Source organism: Emydura macquarii, unplaced genomic scaffold (genome assembly GCF_026122565.2).
Source record: "Emydura macquarii macquarii isolate MOO-44397 ecotype Brisbane River unplaced genomic scaffold, CSIRO-AGI_Emac_v2 contig_1363, whole genome shotgun sequence".
NCBI classification, from domain to species: Eukaryota; Metazoa; Chordata; order Testudines; family Chelidae; genus Emydura; species Emydura macquarii.
In genome coordinates, this window is record NW_027131500.1 from 24,532,485 (window position 1) to 24,556,494 (window position 24,010).

Sequence of the window (24,010 nt, forward strand, 5' to 3'; positions counted from 1 at the left end):
GTTTGTGCATGGAAGTGAGAATAAACCCCTTGAATGGAAGTCTGTAGGTCCTTCCTGTTTTAGGACCTGATCCAAAGCCCACTAAGTCAAAGGGATTCTGTTCATTGCATTCAGCAGGCTTTAGATCAGGCCTCTTAATTAAGGTGCCACTTAGGTGCAAGTAACAGTATATTTGGGTTTGTCTGTTTCTCATGTTGTCACAAAAGCCTCAACTTTATGAAATAAACCACCATGAAGAGTGCAACCAAATGGCTGGAGGTGAATGCGCTCTTTGTGACAAAGGGCATCCAGTAGCTCAGCCCAAGGATGAGCTGCTTTTTTTATTGTCCTGTTTGGCAGACCTCAAAGTCAAAATAGCTACTCTGCCAGAGATACCATCTGGACCGCCCTGACCTGGACATAGCTTACACTAAGCCACACTTCACCTCTGTAAAGAAAGTTAGAGCTGTCCTTGAGACAGACTCCATGCAGTCTCTGCTGGCAAGTCTTTTGGTCCCAACTACCCACGAATCCCACAAATCTGGAGGATACATATCCCTCCCTCCTTACCATGTCGACTTAACCAGCCAAATAAATTTACCTTCCTGCAAAGACTATGTCTGTTCCCAAAATTGTGACATATTGTGGAACATATGGAAACTTGAATGCAATTCTGGCTTGATGCAGACAGAAACCAGAATGCAATGGTTAGTATAACAACAACATACATTCAGAAATTATACACCAATACAGCATAAGTACCAGCGATGTATCCTAAGTCCTGTTCTCCAGTGAGTGGGAGGGAAAACCTTGCTGCATCAAGAGGAGAATCTGAATGGTCTTTGCTCCTCATCTGCTAAAGCTCCCTCTTGGCCAATAAGAAGGCTCCTTAGAACAAGTGGAGTGACTTGTGGCACAGACAGCTTGAAGGCCAGACTGTGATTGGTTATGAGAATCAAGCAGCTCCAGGAATCCCTCTAGGGAATCACTCAGCCAGACCAGCCACCTCTGCATCACCCTCTGAGCCTATGTGGAGAGCAGGGGGGCTAAGAAGGACAGCTAAGCTGAATTCCACATAGCAGTGCAAAGAGCTAGCTGTGGCACCATCTGGCAAAAGTGGCACTTTTCTCACGTGTATCTGAAATCCTGTGAGATCACAATTTTTTCTACAAAATGCAAAAGGCACTAGTTGGAAAAGTTCATGTTCAATGAGATGTAAAAGCATACTAATCACAACAGAACATAGCTTAAAGTTTAGTAGATGTTAATGGACAATAGATCTTTAGATCAGAGATTATAACTGACCTTCCCTTTTTTATGTAAGTGTAATCTTGATATCTAATGAAACGCATGTTAATTTAAAAGATGAGATCATTTGAAATAACAAATGTTAATGTCTACAGTTTAAATGTACCTTCTTTTTACACTTTCAGTGAAAAGTTCAAACAAAAAGCAAGAGCCCTGATTCTTAGTTCTGCAGTTGATCCTCTATGTTGCTCAACCAGCATACAGGAGCCACCGAGTTGGTGAAACTGGCCATATGGGAATTGCCCTGGAGAAAGGGGATTTTTAGGATATATAGGGCCATGGAATGGCTCTCTGCTTTCCTATTATAGTAGCATGTTGGGCAGAGAAGGAATGTACTGGAGATTGCCACACTGAAACTGTTAAGAGCTGCTGTAAACCAATACAGAGCCTTTGAAGAAGACCGTAAACTAGAGCAGCCCCTGGAGGTGCTCTGACTTATGCCAGGATCCCACTCAATCCCCATGTGATCCCAGAATCCAGGAGGTGCAAAGTTAGCACCTTTGTGTCCCCCTCTTCCCCTTGTTTATTCCTGTATAGAACACCACGCGGTTCGAAAGGCTATAAACACCAGAGCCAAGGTGTTTGTGAATCTATAAGTAGCCACGGAAATTCTAGTAGGTTAGTAGTTGTATCTTGAAATATGAGAGGACTACATTGATTAGACTGTATTGTGTGAGCAACGACATTGCTCAGTGCATGTATAGACTTTAAAATACTTTCCAGTTATTTTTTTTAATCTTAAAGGGTTGATAATCCTGTAATTGGAATGTCTAAAATTAGCATCTGCAATTTTATCATTTAAAAAGGAGACGTGAAATGTGTATTGGGTGAATCTGATGTATCTTTATATTGGTGGTTTACTTCCCTTTGCTAATTTTTTTTAGCTCTAGTTGTTACTAAATTGGATCTTTTAGTTTTAAAATGCTACAGCATGGGATTTTGTTAAAATGGAAACTCAAAATATTAGCCATTTTTCAATGTTGTTCTTTTATGCAAAACCCTGTTGCATTGATTCCAGCCTTATCAACATTGCTTTACATAAAACATCAGTAAGAAAAAAAAAGTTGCAGAGGAAAAAGTATCAAGTATATAGAGCCTTAGGGATATCAGATGTTACTACTTGTGACTCTGGAGCTGAACATCCAGGGCTCACCAACTGTTTCACAGGGGCCATGCAATACCTGCCACCAGGGGTGTCTTCGGAGGAAGGTGTTGCGCTTAAGACTCTCTTAAAATGGGCATACCTTTTTAAATAAAGGTTTTATTTAAGATGTTTTAGGGCATGTTTATTTCTAGCAAATCAGAACAGTTAGTATAACAAAATGCTGTTTCACCATGCTTTTGAAGTGTCAGTACAAGTTGACCCACTAGTTACCCCGTCTACTTGATTGTGAAAACTAATGCACAAATTCGATTTATCAGACATTCCAGGAACATTATTTTTCCCAAAATTGCCAATTGGCATGTGAACCTGACTGACATCCCAGATAATAATCAAGTAATTCAGTCTCTTCGTTATCAGATATGAAGAGTCTAGGTATGAGGTATAATATCTGAAATTACTCTGGAAACCAACATTACTCTGGAAACCAAATTTTTGGAGATTTATGGTATTGGCAACAACAGTCTTTCTTACTTGATTCGTGTTGTTTGAAATAACTATATAGACTTGATTCTGAATTTGCATCCACGTATGTAAGCAACTGCCAACTGAAGTCAACAGAGTTACATTGGTGTAAAATTGGTGTGATGAGGATCAGGCCTTCTATATAAATAAAATGTATTTTTATAAAGTATAAACAGAAACAAATAACCATTGCTGGGCATCATTTTCCCCACCATGTGTAAAATGGTTAGAAATCACCAAATGAAAGATACTATGTAAGTAAAAATGGTATTAATAAACCAGTAAACAACTTCATTTTGCATGGAGCCAGTGTAATCTCAGGAATTTAACATGGGTGGGATTTTTACACTTTGTATGAGCTGACAGTTTCTGAATTAGTTCTTTTTCTATTTTAAGGTGCTATGGAAGCAATGAAATCATAGTGGAGGCTTATTTTATTGGAAGGAAATCTTATGTGATCATTTTTCCTCATCTTCCTCTTTTCCACTTTATTTCTATCTTAACGGCTCTTTCTTGTGGCAGCCCAACCTTTTGATGGAAGAAGCTTGGACATGGTCTTTCTGAAGTTAGTCGATACTGGTTCTAAGTAGTGCAGAGGGCACTGCTTTAGAGTGATTTTCTGCACAACTTTCAGGTCCTTCTGCCTGGGCAGGGAGGTTAGGAGAGGTCTCTGGAGCTGCATGCTGATCCCTGTACCCCCAGGATGGCAGTGCATTGTGCTACTGTTAGGATCTCCCTCTTTGGTTTGGGTTGGGGTTTTTTTGGACATTACTTCTTTGCAATTCCTTGTGTTCATGGAGGCATAAGAGTAGTCTGTAACCTATAACGAATGCACTTCAGACCAAAATGAACCATATGCAGTACTCTATCTTCATGACTGAGGTGGAGAGTATTGTCTCTTGATATGAATAGTTATACATGAGGGTTTTATGGGTCACCTGATTAAGAAGCTTACTGCCATGTAAAATAATAACTCTTTGGTGGTTTGATGTTAGTGCTTTCATAGATGCAAAGTATCATGATAGGTGATGGTAGATGATAGGTACCATGTAAGTTAGCAACAGAAAATCAGTCCAAAATTAGATCATCTAGTCCATCCATTGCCTGTACACAATTGTTCTCTGCAGTGTTTTCTGGTGTTTCATCCAATGTATTTTAAGTGAACAACAGAGACTGTGTTTTGGAGACCAGCTCTGTCATACTACAAATTAATTTGGCCATCAAAGTTATTTGAATAGTGCATAGACCCCGATGGCAATTTAAACTCACTAGCTACCCCGGGATAATGCAAAAGAAAAGAAAAACCAATTTATTTGTCCTTTTACATATTAGATCTTAGTCTTTGCAATGTTCCATCCTCATTGCTAATAATATTGGGCCCAATTCAGACCATGTTATAAACTTGTGCAGGAGAGTAAGGAGTGAAAGGAGCCTCTTACCTCCCTGCATGCATGTCCTGCAGAGGGGAAAACAGCTTGCATGGGTTACTACTCCCTCACCTGTGCAAGTGAGTGGGGGAGTGGGTAGAGACTCAACATCATTTCCTCCCCCATAGCTGAGCTGGTGCAGAAGAAGAAGTAATCTGTGTCAGGAGTAGAACGGACTTTTATTCCTTCACCCCTAACCTTATGGCAAGAATGGACCACAGATCATGTTGTGACACTAAGTCACAACATGGGCCCTGGTCATATGCTCGAACTGCGTGACTCTGTGCTTCCCTTACTCAGGTCTTGTGATAAAACTACAGTTTAGCCATGTGTCATTTTTTCTTTGCTTTGTTGTTAGGAAAGAGGCTAAGGCATGACTCATGTTTGTTTTTTCTGTCAGGATGGAATGGGGGCCTGCTATAAGATAGGGAAGGAAGAGAGAAATATCTCAAATGTATTGAGCTGTGGAAGTCTCAGCTGATCATGAGAGAGAGAGGGCTTGTACTATTCGAGGCTTGCCTCTACCCAGGCTTGTGTCAGTGTGTCCCAGTCAAAAGGGTTAGTAGGACAGGGGATTAAACTGTGTGGAACGGAAACAGAAATAGACTATTTTGAAAGAGAAGCAGAGCAGCAAAGGGTCAGCTTGTCTCTCTGTACCTAAATTTGGATGCTAGTCCCAGAACTCTGGATGTCAGATCTCTGAAGAACATATTTGTTTGCCAAGTTACCTGAGATTTTGATTAATAATGCAAACCTTCGAAGTTCCAAGTTCACTTTCAATACACTGTGTTTTATATTTTTTGCCCTTTATCACTGATATAGTTTACTATGGCTTGTAATAAGAAGGTGACAGAAGCTTTAGGGAAAGAGAAGAAATATGCTGGATAGAGCAAAGAATAGTATTAAATTATAATATTTCTACCTTGCCTTCCATTGAGAACTCAGTATAAAATGTTCTTAAGTCTGAAATAGATTAGGTAGATCATGAAGAGTGGAGATTTTTATCAGTTTGTACATTTTTTTTAAAAAAAAAAGCCAAAGGCCATAAGAAAGGACCGAAAACACTTCATGTAAATCATTCTTGGAACATTCCCAAGTAGCTTTTAACTGCTAGCTTCTATTTCTATTACTGCTGCAAATAATAAAGCCTCTTTTCTCTGTTTAACAAAAACAAACAAAAAAACAACAACCCCGCACCAACTCCATAACTAGGGAAATAAAAAAGAATCGGTGAATAAGTCAACTTGATCTTGCATGAAAACAGTCCCTGTATGAAAACTTAATGTTCATACTAAATCCATATAAAAACTGTAGGAGTAGATTGGGGTCGCATGACATCATGAATGGTTGAATCATGTACCTTACAATATTCTGTAAATATTTAGTAGTTCTGGACAAAATGCATGGCAGAGCTTGAAGCTTTGGTGGCCAGGATTAGAGAAAAATGGAAATCAAGGAAGGTGCTATGTAAACCATCCTTCATTAGGGCAGAGGGAAAACACAGGAAACAGAATCAGAGTGAAGTTAGTTGAACCAGTGAACTTTTAACCAAGTGAAGTTAGTTGAACCAGTGAACTTTTGTTGGTGGACTGAAGTTGAAACAGCTATAGAGTGGTTGTGTTTTGATTTTTAAAAAACATCCGTAATATCCTTACACTTAGGAGAAAACACCGGCAAACAGAAAGGAACTGTCTACCCTTCGAAACCTCACTATTAGGCTGTATCCTCTTCCTCCCCCAGGAACAGATTAGTGGTCAGACTGCAGCTATGATCTCCTACTGTCTACACCAGTTAATATGCTGGCCCACAAATGCCTACTAGCACTCCAGTGCACACTCAGCTCACCATGGCTCTCCAATGAATTCAGACAACTGAGGAAAGACTGAGGAAAATTATGAATGAAATTGATTGGGAGGAAAAATTTAGACTGAAAAATGTGGATGAAAATTGGATGCTCTGTAAGAAGAGTTTATTAGAAGATCAAAAAGCGATGATTCCACAATCAGGAAAGAGGAGAGGACAACTTTGGCTAAAAGCCCATCCTGGTTCAGTGGCAAAGTGAAAGCAACAATTAGAAATATATATTTTAACAAATGGAAAAAGGAGGAAATAGACAAGAAACAGCATAAATTAGAATTCATGATGTGGAAAATAGATAAAGGAAGCTAATGACAGGGAAAAATTTATAGCTGGCAGAATAAGTAAGGACTATAAGAAGGAGGTTAAATATTTTAGGGACAAAAGAAATCCTAGCAATGGCATAGGCGGCCCATTAGTAGATGGAGATGGAAAATTGTTAATGATGCAGAAAAGGCAGGAAGTGTGCAATAAATATTTCTGTTCTGTATTCAGAAAGAAGCAGTTTGATGTACCCCTATCATATGAGGAGGATGAAGTACTTTTCAGTCCATTATTGACTAAGGAGGATTTTAAATGACATCTACTAGGCATAAACATTTTTGAATTAGCAGGCCCACATAACTTGCACTCAGGAGTCCTAAAAGAGTTGGCTGAGAAGATCGCTGGGCTGCTGTTGTTAATTTTTAATAAGTGTTGGAGTTCAGGGGAAATTTTAGAAAACTGGAAGAGACCTGATGTTTTGCCAATATTCAAAAAGAACAAGTGGGATGATCCAAGGAACTATAAACTTCTTTAGTGTGATATCAATTATGGGCATATTTAATGGAAAAGCTGATAAGGGGTTCAACTGATAAAGAATTAAATCATAGGAATATAACTGATGCTAATAAACATGGTTTTATGAAAAATAGGTCACCTCAAATAAAATTGATTTCATTCTTTGAGGAGATTACAAGTTTGATTGATAAATGTAACTCTGTAGATGTAATACTTAGACTTTTGTAAGTCATTTGACTTAGTACTGTGTAACATTCTGATTTTAAAAAAATAGCACTGTAAAATATCAAAGAACACATTATATGGTTTCAGAACTGACTGACAAATCTCAAAAAGTATTTGTCAAATGGATGCGTTTCCTGTGATGTTCTGCAGGGATCAGTATTAGGCCCAACTCTATTCAACATTTTAATCAATGATCAGGAAATGAATGTAAAATTACCGTTGATAAAACTAGCAGACCACACAAAAATTGGCAGAGTGATCTTGATACAGAGGGTCCATTCAAACAAAATGTGTTTTAATATAGCCAGACAGAAAGTTATTCATCTAGGAACAAGGAATGCAGGTCATATCTACATCCTGAAAATCAGTGACTGAAAGAATTGTAGGGGTCATACTGGACAAACAACTCAGCATGAGCTCCCAGTGCGGCAAAAAGGGCTAACAAATATGTATGAACAGGATGTGTAAACAGGGGAGTAATGAGTAGGAGCAGGGAGGTGATTTTACCTCTGTATAGGCTATTGGTGAAACTAGAACTGGAATACTGCATAAGTTTTGATGTCTACCTTTTATAATAGATGTTGAAAATTTGTAGAGGGTGCAGAAAAGAGCCACAAAAATGATTCAATGGCTGGAGAAAATGCTTTCCAGTGAGAGGCTTGAAGGCCTCAATCTGTTTAATTTTATCAAAAAATAGATTGAGATGACTTGATTTACAGTGGTAAGTACTTGCACAGGGAGAAAATACTTGGTACTAGAGGGCTTTTTAATCTAGCAGAGAAAGGTATAACAATGACTGAACGCTGAAGGCAGACAAATTCAACTTAGAAATAGACTCACATTGTTGAGGGTGATTAAGTTTGGAAAAAACTACCAGTGGAAGTTGTGGATTCTCCATCTTTTGAGGTCTCTATATCAAGAGTGGATGTGTTTCTCGAAGATATGTTTTATCAGACAAGTTGTTGGGCTCAATATAGGGATAACAGTGAAATTTAATGGCATGCAATACATGAGAGGCCAGATTAGATGAGTTAATGGTCTCTTGTAGCCTTAATTTTATGAATCTTTGAAAGGCTGGAATGCTGATGGAGGAAGTCCAGGGCTCTGCCAGTTACAGTGTGCTGGACAAATATAGCTGCCTTGATCAGTTTTGGAATGCAGTGTAGTACCTGAGATAATGTGGCCCTATCCCATTAAGGGCTTTATAGATCAGCATCGGACCTTGAAGTGAATAAGGAAGTGAACAAGGAGCCAATGCAGATTGAATTTTTGTCTAGAGTCATATAGAGAATTACAGTACTCAAGATTGGAGCTGACAAATGCATGGACTGTTGTGACAGATTTCATCATCTGAAAGAAATGGACAAAGTCTTTATGCTAGCTAGAGAAGGAAGGAAGCATTTTTGGTTACTGCCACTGTTTGGAGGAATCTAGCATGAGTAAATATTGCAAAATGTTAGATGGTAAGGAAGTGGAATATACTAGTTCCTCAAAGAGTTTCTCTCTTCCCATTTAGTATTATTTCTGTTTGTTCAAGGGTCAATTTGAGCCAGCTGTTCTTTATCCAGACTCTAATTTCCTACACATGCTAAAATATCTGGGCCATTTTGTGCTCAGTAGGAGAGCTGCAGAGTTGCATCTGTGTAGGAAGGCTGGCCTAGAAGATTTGGCACTTGAGATCTGGAGTTTTTGGCTCAGCCAGAAACTTCCTGTGTGAACTTGGACAAATCACTTATTTACCCTATGCTTCAATTCCACATCTGTAAAATGGAAATAATGCTTCCCTCACAGGGGCATTGTGAAGATAAAAATCCATTAATGATTGTGAGGTGCTCGGATACAATGGTGATGAGGACCATGTAAATATCGAAATAGGTAGAGAGACGTAGTATCAATCTATTGTTGACATCATAGCTCATGTTTATCTCATGATATCCTCTAATGGTTGTATGTAGTTACTAAACAAGAACTGAGACAGGATTAAGGTTTGTGGAACTCCATATGTCAGAGGTCTAAGGATGGAGGAACAGCTGTCTTTCATCACTCTAATTTATTTTAAGGAAAGGAATGAGCACAGTTAGCGAAGCACAATTTTAATTTACTCCTGCCAGGACGTACAGGTGAATCAGCAGCACCTTGTGATGTCAAAAGCAACTCACATCAAAGAATATCAGCATTGTTGTTTTGCTTCTGTTCAGTTCTATGAAGTTGTCCATCCATGTTACTAATGCTTTGCCAGCTGTAACCTGGCCTGAAACCAGGTTGGGGGAAGCCAGGCTGACAGAGGTCAGATGTTGTTAGAGCCAGTTCACTACCTCTTTCTCAGGAAGAACAGGTTTGAGAGCAGATGGTAGTTGACACTGGCATTGACCATTGATTTTTGGAAGATAGCTCAAAGTACAGTATTTCACGCTTCCTGGTGGTAGATTACCACATTCTTTGAGAGAGCTATTGACTACTTCTATTTCTGTCAGAAATGGGCCAGTATATTTCCTGCTGACTCTGGCAAGCCAGTAGGGATATGTGTCTAAATCAGGGGTGGGCAAACTATAGCCCGCGGGCCGGGCGTCTGAGCTTTTCATCAGGCCCTCCAGCTCAACTGGCGCTCCATGGAAAAGTTGCAGAACAAGCTGTGCGGCCCGGCTCCCAGCCCCAGACCTTTTAACATGTCTAAATTTAGGGCACAAACTTTTTAAAAAAGATGATAGTTTCTTTGTTATTGGAAGTGGGACTAGCTCTGAAAAGAAGAATGATGAGCATGCTTTCTGGAAATGTGAAGTTGTCGTGTATTCTCAGTTTTCTGAGCAAAGTGTAGGAAGGTAGTCCGTTCTGTGGAGAAAAAGCATTCTTATTGGTTGGCTTACACATCAGAACACACTTTCTTTAGATAGGGTTTGGTGGATGCTATAAGTCAATCAGAAGAATTTGGTCTTGGTCTACCATGCCTCCTCACGCCTGTTCAAATTATTTAAGCTATGCTGCAGTCAGATTCAATGAAGTCAGAGAAAGAGCCTTATCAGTAGTGAAGCCAAAGCTCTGAAGTAGACCTAGTCAAAACTGGAAATTTCCATTCCACTGGAAATTCCAAAAATTTGAAATTTCTGTTCATTCTGAATCAGAACAAAACAAAACAAAATAGAAATTTCCTGCAAAATGAATATTTTTTGGGGAAAAAAATGTATCTGGCCATCGAATCATTCAATCTGGATAACATTTAAATGTTGTTTGTTCTGATTTTGATTTTTTTTTAAATTCATATTATAATTTATAATAGAATATAAAATAAATTTGAAAACTAGAAGTTGTTTCAAAACCAAACACTCCTGAAAGCCTTCCACTCTCCTTAGTGCCTTTAAGCTTTGTTTATAATTGAAAAAACTGAAAGTGGGAGTCTTGAACTAACTCTCAGTTCAGGTTCTTAAAGTGAAATTACACTTGAAAGAACAGCTCACTTGCTTTATAGGTATTTTGGGGTGCCATGGTCAAGCTGCCTTGAAGTGCAGCCTTTGAGATCCCTTTGAAGTGGCGGGGAGCTAATACTTCAAAGGGATATGGTCATTTCACCCTGCAGCTGGATCACAGCACTCAGCAGCACCTAAGAACAGTCTAAGTGTACCTGCACTGTAGAAAACTGAATTGGGAGTTGGTATTTTAGACTATCAGTTCAATTTCTTAATTTAAAAGACTCAGTTTTAGGGCACTAGGGAAGAGGAGAAAGTTGGGCTTGGGTGAGTTGGGCAGGAAGGGTACTGCAAGTTTGTAGTGGTTTAAGAGAAAATTCCTATGCCTGTTATACAAAATGGGTTTTAAGAAAGAGAGGAGGCATAAAAATGTTCTTCCTCAAACATTTGCTCTTTACATGTGTGTGTGATGTGGTTTCAGCTATGCGCCTTTTTTGGGAATTGGTGTACAGTTGTGACATCATTTAAAAAAAAAACTTGGCCAATTAGAATATGACTCACTAATCAGTGCCCATGGCCAATAAATTAAATAACTGTTGTTTTTTAAAAACAAAAATACATTTTGGGCTATTTTCCCATTTCCGTTTAGAAAAGTATTCTCAGGAATATAATTCTGTTAGTAATTCTCCTCCTCCCCTCTGGAGTTCTAAACCATAGCAGTACCACTATATTCCACTACTTGCTTTAAGTCCTGTTTTTGTTGATACCTGTAATATGCAAAACTAGTATTTGTTGTTCTTCCTTATTTGCTCTGAAATTCTGTAATTGAATTAAACAATTTTGTTTGTTGTTTTGTTTGTTTTAACACATATTTGCAGCTGAAAGTTACAAGGAAACCCAGATGGTAAAGATTAAAGAAGAACCAATGGAAGTGGACATTCATGAGTCCCAGCCCTCGATTTCACCCAGCCAGACTGTTGGTTACAGCACTTTATTAGGGAGAGAGATTACGGAACACATACAAAAGGTACCAGAGGGCCGAGTGCTCCCGGAGAGAAACCTCTTCAGCCAGGATATATCAGTGAAGATGGCTTCAGAGCTACTCTTCCAGTTGTCAGGTAAAGACAGTACAAATAGCTGCCACTGTGTGCCCTTTGGAAGAGGAATTTAAAGAACAAAAGGAAGATAACATTCTTCTGGTTTTATACAAAGTTATAAGTCTAGATGGTATATGAAACAATAGAAATGAGAATCACTTACTTCTAGCCTTACATTTGAAATTCAGAAGCTTCCCCATGCTATTAGCCAAAAATTATTTAGCTACTTAAAATGTGTTTTTGGGTGTTGTCAGGTAGGGCAGTTTCATAGTTCAGCTCCTGTGTCTTAAAAGCTAATTAAATAATTCCTGACAGCTTGTATATACAGATCTGAAAATAAAGGAGGGTTTCTGTGCACAATGTCTATTGGAATAAGCACCTGCTGGTTGCAACATCAGTAGTTCATCTTGCTGCCTAACAGATTTCAACTCACAAAGGAGGCAAGCAGTGGAGAACACGTAAAGGTTGCCATTCCTATAAATTGAATGAATGTAACAATTGCATTCTAATATTGCAAAGAATAATGAGGCTAAAATATGCAACAAGACAAATATTGGCATAAGTTGCAATTTAAAATAAAAATGATTCTGGTGTTCTTAGCTCATTCTGATAAAAAATTAAAAATCTGAAGCAAATGAGTTATGCATGCTAATTTAAATTGTCTTCGTTCTTCTTTAGAAAAGGTGAGCAAAGAGCACAATCACATTAAAGATAACACCATCAGAACCACAACGAGGTAAGTAGCGAACATGTAGTGCTGCAGAATAAATTGCATGGGTTAACATTACATTACAGTTCAAACTTTAAAATGCCACTGTTTCACTACTGGGATATCATATTATGCATGTAAGAAAGTTTTCTGTGCCCCAGGTACCATATGACTGAAAAAATTAGGCCTATAAGTTAGTGTGTATTATAAGGTCATGAAGAGACAAGATGGCAGCTGTGGCAAGGGAAACTCCATACTAGAACAACTGGTGGTAATGATTCTTCTTTTCCCTGACCAAATGTGCAAATATTCCACTGGAAATTGATTCTTCAAATTGATTTTTGTTTCTGCAAAACAAAATGTTGTTTCAAGAAACTAAAAGAACATCTAATGCAATAGGTCAGTAAGAAATGATCTGACAGTACAGTTTTTAACACTTTTTTTGGATTGGCCCATGTCTTGTGCTTCATTTTCTTGACAAACTTAGACTTCTCAAATAACAGTTCAGTTTAGTGAGTTGATCCCACTGAGATGGACCCTCGTAGTTTCTTTCAGGTATGAATTTTAAAAATCTGTTCAGATTGTGCGAGGTAAAAGCTAATGAAATATTTGCTGTAGACTAGCTGTCAGGATTAGGGAAATGGGGCAAGATTGGCAGGGAAGTAAAACAACTAACATACAATTCAACCAGAATATATGTTCTTAGAGTGCTGATGTACGGTATGTTGCATGAAAACAAGCCCATAAGGCACCCATGTTTAAATGGGGAATGGTGACTTATGTCCTTTATATAAGGAATTTCCAGTAAGTGGAGGCTGGGAAACCTCAGGTACCTAGAGAGAATTTGCTCACTTCAAAAAGTTTCACTCCTCTGGCCATTTTTGCATCTACTTTGAACCCATTATCCGCAATGGTCTCATACCTGTGCTCAGTTAGAGAGGAAATAAGTTTGTAGATGGGCTTAATGAACACCAGGAACTTTTATGATTCTTCAGCCAGCCTTGGAGAATATTAACTCTCAGATATTTTTACACCTAACGCATTTTAGGCACTATTGGAATGTACACACTAAAAATTTTAAAATATGGTTTAGTCACCACCAAGTAAGGGCTGGTATGATCCAATTAAAGTTATTCTAGTGTTCAAAATGATGTGAGTTCTTTAAAAAGCTCCTGATTTTCTTATCAGTTAAACTTGTAATTAACACTCGGGGCTGCCAAGTGTTAAACATCTTGCATGAAATATCTTGGGCAGCCCTGTCACATACCATGCATTTAGCTGGGCTGCAGGAATGACTTTAATTGCTGCTGCTGGCCACTAGGGGCTGCTGCAGTGTCTGCTGAACAGACAGCCAGGCAGCTTCTCTGCCTTCCCTTTGCTGCTCCCCCTGCTGGTTTTGAGCAGGGTTGGAGCAGCCAGGAGGAGGCGATGATGGCAGCAAGAGCAGGTGGAGGATGTAGTGGCAGAGACAGAACCTGAGGGGCCTATTACAGACTCCAGACTTCCTCAGCTTTCCTCCTGTCATCCCTCAGATAAACCACACAGCTTCCCCTTCGCTTATCCCCATTCAGCCTCTTGCTACCCCCTCCCAATAACAACCCTGTATACTTCCACCCATCCTCAGCCAGCTTCCCCCACCATCCAGTCACAACTGACACTCGCACTCAGTCCCAATCCGGTTCTTTCAGACAGCTACAGGCATCTTCCCCCAGCCTCCCCATTGCTACCTCTGCCAAAACAGTCTCCACCCACCAGCCAGCATTTAGCTACTCCTCAGACCTGCAGATGCCCTCCTGCACCTATCCTAAACACATAGCATCTTCCAGATGACTTCCAGCACCCACCCATGTACCTAGCACCCCAGATACCCTCAGCACGTGTGATGGCTGCCATCTTGACCAGCACACGGGGAATTGAACCAATAACCTCCAGAGCTTGAGCCAAAGAGCCAGGCTTTATAGTTTGAAGCTGTAACAGACTCATTCTCTGGCTCAGGCAAAAGGGGGACTTGCACAATTTACTGACCAGTGGGTTACTTTTTCTGGACAGAGTATAGCTCATCCTGTACATTTGAGGCTCACAGCCCTTTGATTCCTATCTGAGCCCCCACTTACGTGATGGCCAACACACTGGGGGTTTAACAGAGGACTTACAGAGTTGAAAGCTCTGAGGTTGAGCTAAAGAGTCAGGCTGACAGCTGTAACAGACTCGCATTGTCTAAGGCTAGGGCACAGAAGGGCATGTGTAATGGACACTGATCAGTGGACTATAAGCGCATACACCCCAGCTGTCAGCTCCGTATCCTATCTGAACTGCTGTTTGGTGTTGTCCAACATATGCTTATGTTTATGGTTGCATGCAAATTATTTGTAAATATGCAAATTAGCTGATTACATGTGATGTGGAGCAGCACAAAATTTGGCAGCTATGAGTACTAGATTTCTTTGACTTCTGTCTGGATAATGTCCGTGTAGTACAATAAGGAGAGTAAAGAGAGTGAGTGGAGAAAGGGTTACTAGATCAGTTTAACTGTCATTATCAGCAAGCTTCCCAGTGGGAAATAACCTTTTATTGTGAATGCAAGCCTCTGACTCAGACCACATCAGTAGAAATCACATTGTCCTCTCTCTGTAGGAAAAGATTATGACAGGAGATGTATGTCTGTGTCAGTCTTCAGACTGACAATTATTCTATCCAGACCAGCAGGATTAACTTGCTTGGGCCTGCTGCTGGCACACGTGCTCTGGGTCTGGATTCCTCACAGTGTAACACTTCATAAAACTTGATACTTTATTCCTTGTTCTGACAAGGTTCCCAGTTCTTTACGGAAGCAGTGTGTTTTTTTAAAACTTCTATTTAATAGATTTTTTTTTTAAGCTGGCCAGATCGACGCTAAGAAAATGTTTAGTCATCCCCAAGCTTCCCCTGCCTCAAAAGTCTGGTGGATTTGTTCTGTACATAATTCCTAATTACATATGTGATAGTATAATGCAGATGTGGTTAATCCTATTCTGAAAACAATCATTTCCTCCATCCTGTCTCATGATGCCTTTTAAAATACAGTTGGATCTATCTGTGTATCTATTATACATTCTCAGTTTAGCAGATATCAGGTTTAAATGTAATTTTCATTTTGTTGTGGGTAAAATCATATTTAGTATGCAAAGGGAATGTTGTATGTCACAGAACGACTTTCCAAGAAATAGACTATTCTTTTCCATTTTAATTTTGGTGTCCCTCTTGGTATCTGTACTGTAGGCAAGTCTTGTGTCTGTTCAGTTCTTTAGCTGAATGCAAAACAAAACTGAACTGGGACATATGACAATCAGTATCAAAATTAACCTCTTATTGAGTGTTACAGTTAATAAAGAAAGTATACTTTCAAAGTCAGATCAAAGTCAATTCAAAATAGCGTTCATATTCTACAATCTTTGAGACGTCACCATTTTGGTCAGTTATAACAATTGTTTCCCGAGTCTAAATTTGATTATTTTGTAATACTGTCTGGGATATGGAAGGATACAAGGAAAGCCAACTAAACTTATCTAAGTTGCAGAACACCACATCAAAAGAGAACCATCCAGGGTATTTTATGACTTTAGCTTCGCAAACATTTGTTCTGAATTCCATTCCTAATTATCTGAACTGATTAGATAGTTAAATGCTCTCATTAAGACATATATTCAAAACAATTTCCCTCATCCCCCCAAAAGTTCAGACTGGACAGAAGAATACAAATTAAAAAAATAAATTCAATTCTTAGTTACTGGTCCATGTCTTGATGTTGGGTTGTTACTAAATTAGCCTGAAGTGATGTCATTAAAAGCATTTTGGAGACACAATTTTCACTTTGATAGGAAATTTGATGTAGGGGTGCCACTGAAGTAAGACTACAGTACTCTGCATCACAGTCTGTATCTGTTTTAGCAGGAGTCTTATACACCAAAAAACTTAATTGAATATTGGTTGTAAAAGTATTAGGGTCAGATCTCACACTTATTTCTTTTGCTAGCCAGTGTTTTGTTTACTAAAAGAAATATCTTATCCCCTCAGCCCTTTCTTTTCTGAAGATACGTTTAGACAATCGCCTTTCACTTCTAACTCAAAAGATCTCCTGCCCAATGAAACTGCTCTTCATGGAAGGATATCAGCACCAGGTATGGCATTTTTTAAAATTTCATTACTATTAATTTGTTTAGCTTAAAAAGAACTGTACTATATTTACTAGATATTCTACATATAGTACTATCTGTACTATAGTTATTCAGTACATTAATCTACACCTCTCCTTAATAAAACTTAGTTTGCTGTGTAAAAACAAACAACTCAGCCACCACAAAAATGAATATTTTTAAAAAGAAAATAAAAACAGAATAAGTTAAATTTCTTCATAATTACCTGAGCACTTATTTTATTAGTCTTTAAACAAGTGTTTCTAAAAACCACAAACAAAGCAAGAACCTATAAAGGATGTGCCTCAGTATTTTAAATTGAGTGTACTTCTTTTCACATCTTATATTTAAGGGAAGTGTAAAGCTGTCTTTATTATTAATTAGTAATAATACATTTATTTATTTATTCATTAATAAAGTAATTAATAAAGTAGTAATTCCCCACTGGCTCCCTCATTGGTGGCTACGCCCAACCCTCCAATTCACAAAACACAGAAAAACTCCCTGTAATTTCCAAATATGCAGTTCATGTGCCTGAATGGCTCAGCTTTCCAATACAATTCTCTCACCCATATCATTCATTTAGGACCCTATCCTGAAAGGTGCTGAGCCCCTCCTACAATGTACTGAGGGCTGTCAATACCCATTGGGTGATAGGAATGCTCAGCACCTTTCAAGAAGTGCTGAGAACTGCAGAAGACGTAGCCTTTAGAGACAAGACCCTTGCACCATACCAGAAGCACCACCTCTCAGCATGAAATCTTGATTCATATTATCAGAGTTAATGTAATGGAATTATGATTATTCTCAATAGTCAATGTTTTAACTGAGGTAATTGGAACTGTAGTGTATTTTTTTGTATCAGATAAGTTTGAGTAGTCAAAAAAAATGCTGTTATCCAGAGTGTGACTTTTGGACTTCAGAGTGATTGCTTAGGAATCATTTTTAAGTGTATTGGTTTGTTCCTTATTGCCACCATTTACTTATAGACTATAAGTGCTACTTATTTAGTTTTATATGTTGGTTACATAGTGCATATTGTTTACTGGTCATATTGTAAGGACTCCACATGTTGGACCAATATATAGTTTGTATGCATAAGTATGCATAAATACTCGTTTCCTTTTCATTGTTTTATTTATACTTTTGGAACAACTCTATCTTATAAGATTTTCCATCACTTTTCACAAGCGCATAATAACTGTTTGATAAATGACGTTTGGAACTGAAGTGTCAAAACAGCTTTACAGAAGTAATGTGGCAGTGATTTAAAAAAAAAATTATATATAATAATGTATAATCTCAGAGAGCTGAGAATTCATTTTCTCTTAGTAAAAGGTCCTAGTCCTTCTCTAATGTTTCTGATGGAAATTGTGGATGTTCTGGAATGAATTAATAAATAATCCATAGCATTGTCAAAAACACTCTCAGGAGCTTCCTTTTAAATGAAACCTATTTTAAGCAACCACTCAATACATTGACAAATTGGCTGATTAAATAAGATGTTCTAATGATGGATCAGAATTGTACTAAGTATTTTGGGAAAACTTTAGGTTGGTCTCTTGAGACAGGACATTCCCTAATAAAAGTTGTCTTGTACATGTTTCAGTGTATTTTCAAAAAGCTTTGGATAAAGTCCCTCTGAAGATATAAGAGAGCTTGCTACTATATAAGCTGATCAAGACATAGGATACAAGCATTAAAAATGGCTAATTATTATGGAAAGATGCTATAGTAAAGAGACATACTTACAAACGAGCTATGCAATATATTAATGACTTGAAGAGTAACTGAATAGTAAAATTTGCTGAGATCACAACATTATTTAGGTTAGTCAAGACTCAGAAGGATTGTGAGGAAATCCAGAAGGATCTAACAAAACTATGCAATTGGGCAACGTGACTGCAGATTAAATTCAATACAGATAAGTGAAAAGTAACACACATGGAAGGAACTGTTTAAACCATTTATATCCGAGTTTGTTCAGAAGACAAAGCTTTCTCGAAGGTTGGTCTGAATCTGTGGAATGAGCTCCCACAGGACCTAAGGACCATCGCAATCTTCATGAACTTCTGCTCCACTTGCAAGGTAGGGCCCTGCAACGCAACACAAACCCAAGGGGACCCAACTACAAATATCAGGGTCCAAGTTGTATTAGGTGGGAAAACAACTGGACCCTCTCAGATCGAGTCAGCTCTCTTCCTCCCACCTATGGGGTCAGTGGGGCAGCAGCTGCATACCCTGCACCTACTGGCCGCCACCACCTTGCTACGCTCTGTGTGATATCGACTGAGAGTGCCAAGGAGTTGCAGCACCTCTCATTCTGCAGTGCACACACAGCACAGCAGGGGGTAGTGGACAGCAGTAGAAGAGCACGCGGCTGCTACTGTGCCAACTTCACGGGCAAAAGGCAGCAGTGGAAACTCAGGCTAAGGGAGGAAGGGTTGGGGTCGGGTTAGAAATGACTCAACCCTTTTGGACTTGGGTCTGGCTCAGGTCTTGGTCAGACCTAAAAGTTAGGCCCAAGCAGACCTCTAGTGCAAGGCATACTTGTTTGACCTTGCCTTCTTTAATAGAAATACATAGCTGCGTGCACATTTAAAAACAAAAAGTACCAAAACAAAATACTGCACTGGACACAAAATTCTCCTCTCAGGAGAGGATGAAAGAAAGAATGAACCACACATGACAGATGGCAATCACGTTGCTTGTTGCATTATTGGAAGGCACTTGGATACTACTGTGATGAGGGCAGTAAAACAACCTATATAGGATACTTCCACTGATGTGTTGTGTTAATTGTAACCTCTCGGGAAAAAGGTCATTGTGGACAGCTCAATGAAGCCATCTGCTCAGTGGACAGTGACAGTGAAATACCAATTAAAAAAACATATAGGCTATTAATCTGTAATAAGACAATACTGTGGAAATCAGGGAGTGGCCTTCCATAAATAAGTGCTATACCCTGTGATTCTTTTTGGTTATTTCATCTCAAAAAGAATGTTGTAGAAGTAGAACAGGCCTAGAGACAGGAAAAGTTCAAAAGTGATTTGAGTCATGGGAAAACTGCATCTTTCACCCCTAGGTCACAAATTCACATCCAGCCTGGGTTGTTTAATGGCAAAGAATGTTCAGCAGCTAATGTGAAATAAGTTTGACTTTGATCCAGTCCGGTTCCAAAGGAACATATGTCTACATCATAAAACACCACCCTTTCACTCTTGGTAATAGCTGCTTCAGGAAGGGTTGAGGCACATAGACAGGACATTGTGAGGAAGCTTTCACTGTCCATTTACCTTTATTACCTAGCTGGTGCATCATGTGAGTGGTATCTCTTTCTAAGAAGCTGCTGATCTGGGTGGATGAATCTCCTTCTGGCATTCCATCCAGTGGTTTCCTGGCACCCAAGCTTGAGTGTTTCAGGAAAATTAGGCAGCATAAGATGGGAAGAAGAAAGTTTACATGAGCAGGAGTTGAAGAGGAAGAACCAATTGGTTGGAATAGGAGACTATGAAATCCCTGAGGAATGTAAAATACCCATATAATTAGGTGGGCTGGGAGGAGGGGGACTTCAGAGCCGGAGCTCTAGCCTGAGCTGGAATTTATAAGCAGTGTCTATACAGCTATTTTTAGAGAAGTAGTGCAACCCCACTAGCCTAAGTCTGTTGACCTGGGCTGGGATGCTCACTCCAAAATGCTAGGTAGACATACCCTTAGTTGGCAACAGCAGGGTCCACGTGTGTACTTACTTGCGGCAGGCTAATGTGAGGTAGGTTCACACCCCAGTTTCCATGAACTAAATGTTCATGTAGGCAAACCCTAAGAATTAGTAGCAAAATAAATTAACATCAGAGAAAAAAGACCAGCAGCCACATCACATGAAAGAGGAGCTACCGGCGTTGCATCATTTTGGCCAGGCAATCAAGGCAATAAGACTGAAATTGCAAAAGCTGTCTGAACTGCAACCCAGAGACAGTCAACATGCTGATAATTTGTGATGTCATTATTTTGAGGGGAAATGGTAATATCCATTAGAAGTAGGTCCTAAACTAAATAGCCTTTGACAAGGCCCCACACCAAAGCCTCTTAAGCAAAATAAGCAATCACAAGATAACAGGGAAGGTCCTCTCATGGATCAGTAACTGGTTAAAAAATAGGAAACAAAGAATAGGAATAAATGGTCAGTTTTCACAGTGGAAAGAGGTAAAAAGTAGAGTTCTTCAAGGATCTATACTGGGACCTGTGATGTTCAACATATTCATAAATGATCTGGAAAGGGGAATGAACAGTGAGTTGGCAACATTTGCAGATGATACAAAATTACTCAAGATAGTTAAGTCCAAAGCTAACTGCAAAGAGTTACAAAGGGATCTCACTAAACTGGGTGATTGGGCAACAAAATGGAAATGAAATTCAATGTTGATAAGTGCAAAGTAATGCACAGTGGGAGAAAATAATCCCAACTATACATACAAAATGATGGGGTTTTAATTAGCTGTTACCACTCAAAAAAGAGATCTTGGATTCGTCATGGATAGTTCTCTGAAAACATCTACTCAATATGCAACAGTTTAGCAAGTTTTGGTTTACATTCATTATTATCAATTTCGTCATTCTTCCATTTGGTAAACATCATTTTTTTATTTTGTATAATTGTGCCTTCACTTACCCTCTAAATCAGATTAGTTTTTTAACCCATATGGCCTTCTTCCTCAATTGTGGCTTTTGGGGCATGTAATAAGGTGTTCTTGAATGATTCCTAATTATCATTCACATTTTTCTGATTAAATTCTTCCTCCCAGTTGATTTGGCTCCTAATTGTTTTCAGTTTTGTGAAATTGGCCCTATTAAAGCACCAGGTGTGGGAGGGGATGTGCGTTTATACATATATGTACAGACACACACACACACAAATATATATATATATATACACACACGTGTGTGTGTGTGTGGATCTATCTATTATTTTCCTGGACTTTATACAGCTTGTACATTATAAATGTGATCAAGTCATGTACCTAAGCTACCATTAATTTTTAGTTCTGAGATCAGTTCCTCTTTATCTGTTAAGGCCAGGTCTAATAAAGAATTCCTGTGTTGACTGCAACACTTTTTGAGTTAGGAAACTGCATCTACAGTCTTTAGAAGTTCCAAGGATGTTTTAGTACTGGCAGAGTGAGCCCTCCATATGTCACTTGGTCACACTAATTTTTCTCATACACTTTATAGTTAATGTGTAAGGAGGCTGTTATCCTGTCCTCTAGTGTGATTTGGTGGTCTGTAACAGACACCAACTAATACCCCATCTTGTGCTTTATTGGTTAGGACATTGATCGAGAAACATTCAAGATCATTTTCTTCTGAGTTATCAGTGACTTTGGAACAGATAATGTCATTTTTGACAGAGTGCCATTCCCTCTCCCCTTTTGTCCACTCAATTCTTCCTAAATAGCTTGTAACCATTGATTTTAACATTCCAATAGTGTTACTTGCCCCACCACATTTCAGTAATACCAACTAGATTGTGTATAGGCAATTCAAGAATTTCTTCTCTTCGTGTCCTTTGGTTCCTTGATTAATTTTGTTTTCAAAATCTGTTTTGTGTGCAGTGTTCATATCTTTCTTCTCTGTACCCTACTTTTTGCTATTAGTTTAACACCTTCTGACTACTCTAGCCAGCCTGTCCCTAAGGAGTTTGGTTTCCCTTTTAGTTAGGTGGAGGCCAAACAAACTATACAGCCCCCTCTCCTTACAGAAGGTGGACCAATGTTCCACAAAACCAAAACCCTTCACGCTGCACCACTTACCTAGCCAGTGGTTCACTTTCTTAGTCTTCTGTCTTTCTTCACTTGTGGGACAGGACAGGATCTCAGAGAAGATCACCTGGACATGAAATGATTCAGAAATTATAACTTTTAAGAAAAAAATTACTAGTTTGCCTAACAAATTACGAAGAAAATACAAAGTTATTCAGAATGAGCAAATAGGAGGAAGAGGACATCTCTAGCTCATACCTTCTGAAACTGACTTAAATTGATAAGAAGTACAAGTGTAGTTCTGTGTGGAACTGTATTCTTTGGTCTATATCTCTAGATGGATTAAAATTTTGATCTTCTATTGGCTTTCTTGACCCTTAGTCAATTTTTAATCCATTTTAATAGTTCTCCACTACCTTGCCGTCTCATTCTGGAAATCAAATTGTTCTTTTGAAATACAGATAAGTGATTTCCACAGTTTCACCTTTTCCTATCAGTTCAGCAATATAGTCAAAGAATTCAACTACAGTTTTTGAGGCACAGTTCTTAATCTATGAATAGTTCTGAAATATACACTATTTTATTACTATTTTGTTACCCATTCATAATTTAATGAAATATGCATTATTTTATCACACTTTCATCACAGTTGAAGTCTAGTGACCTACACCTTCCCTCATCCATTCTTAAATATTGGGACTATACTTGTTTATTGCCCCATCCTTTTTGGAAATCCTAAATATTTTTGAAAATCCATCCTATCTCTTGTTGTGAGGTGGAAACCATGATGTTTAACATGGTATAAATACCTATATATCTAAAATAGATTTTTGGAATTTTGGAATGCCATTTATCTAGGCTTTGTCATCTTTCAGTAGTTCTAGTTACCTGAGTTCTGGTCATTTGTGCCATGGATACATTTGCCCCCCCCCCACCTCCCCAAAAAAACCAAAACCACACAACAAAACATACACACATGGCAAATAAAACAAATCCCCAACATTTTACTCTGCCTCCAACTCCTTCCTAGAAAATGTATCTGTCTCCCCATCAGTAACCTTCCACTCTTGTTCTCTGATGGCCTTTCTGTTTTCTTATTGATCTTACTTCCTCTATATTAGTGTCCATTACTCCTACATTTAATAAATTTAAATTTTCCTGTTTTTAACAGTATTGAAACTCTTTTATTTTTCCAGTAAAAAATCAAATAATATATGGAGGAGTTTGGATTCTAATAGTCAGTCCCATCCATTTGTTCTTATGTCAATTATATCTCTATTCAAATCAGATAACTTGACAGGTGCAGTGAATGGAATTACCCCAGATTTACACTGGTCAACTGTGATAAATTGTGTAACAAAGAAACTTATACAAGTACATGAGCATTAATTAGACTATGTAGTTATATGAGTTCCTGTCCATAATATATACCCTTCTTTCCTTTCTTCATTCCCTCCTGTATTGCTTACTTTTTTCTGCAACTGTAGTTCAAAAATCTCTTTGCAGCTATAGCACTATATCTTTAATGTTATACGTAAACCATTCAGACAGTGTAGGTTTCATGTTCTTCAAAATGGAGTACTTCACAGTGTAAATCTCTTCCTTTTAAACTACTTTTCAAGTCAGCCATTACATTTCTAGGGAACAGCCCTCGGAGAAGAACTGAATGGAT

The 24,010-nt window shown here is 38.6% G+C and overlaps 1 protein-coding gene across 1 annotated transcript in view; it reads left to right on the forward strand.

Moving 5' to 3' along the window:
* Positions 1–24,010, forward strand: part of ZNF827 (zinc finger protein 827) — a 131,596-nt gene that overhangs the window by 63,231 nt on the left and 44,355 nt on the right. The window contains exons 6-8 of the mRNA XM_067552002.1: positions 11,483–11,722; positions 12,380–12,437; positions 16,464–16,567. Coding sequence (XP_067408103.1) covers positions 11,483–11,722; positions 12,380–12,437; positions 16,464–16,567 — 402 coding nt within the window. The remainder of the gene's footprint in view (positions 1–11,482; positions 11,723–12,379; positions 12,438–16,463; positions 16,568–24,010) is intronic.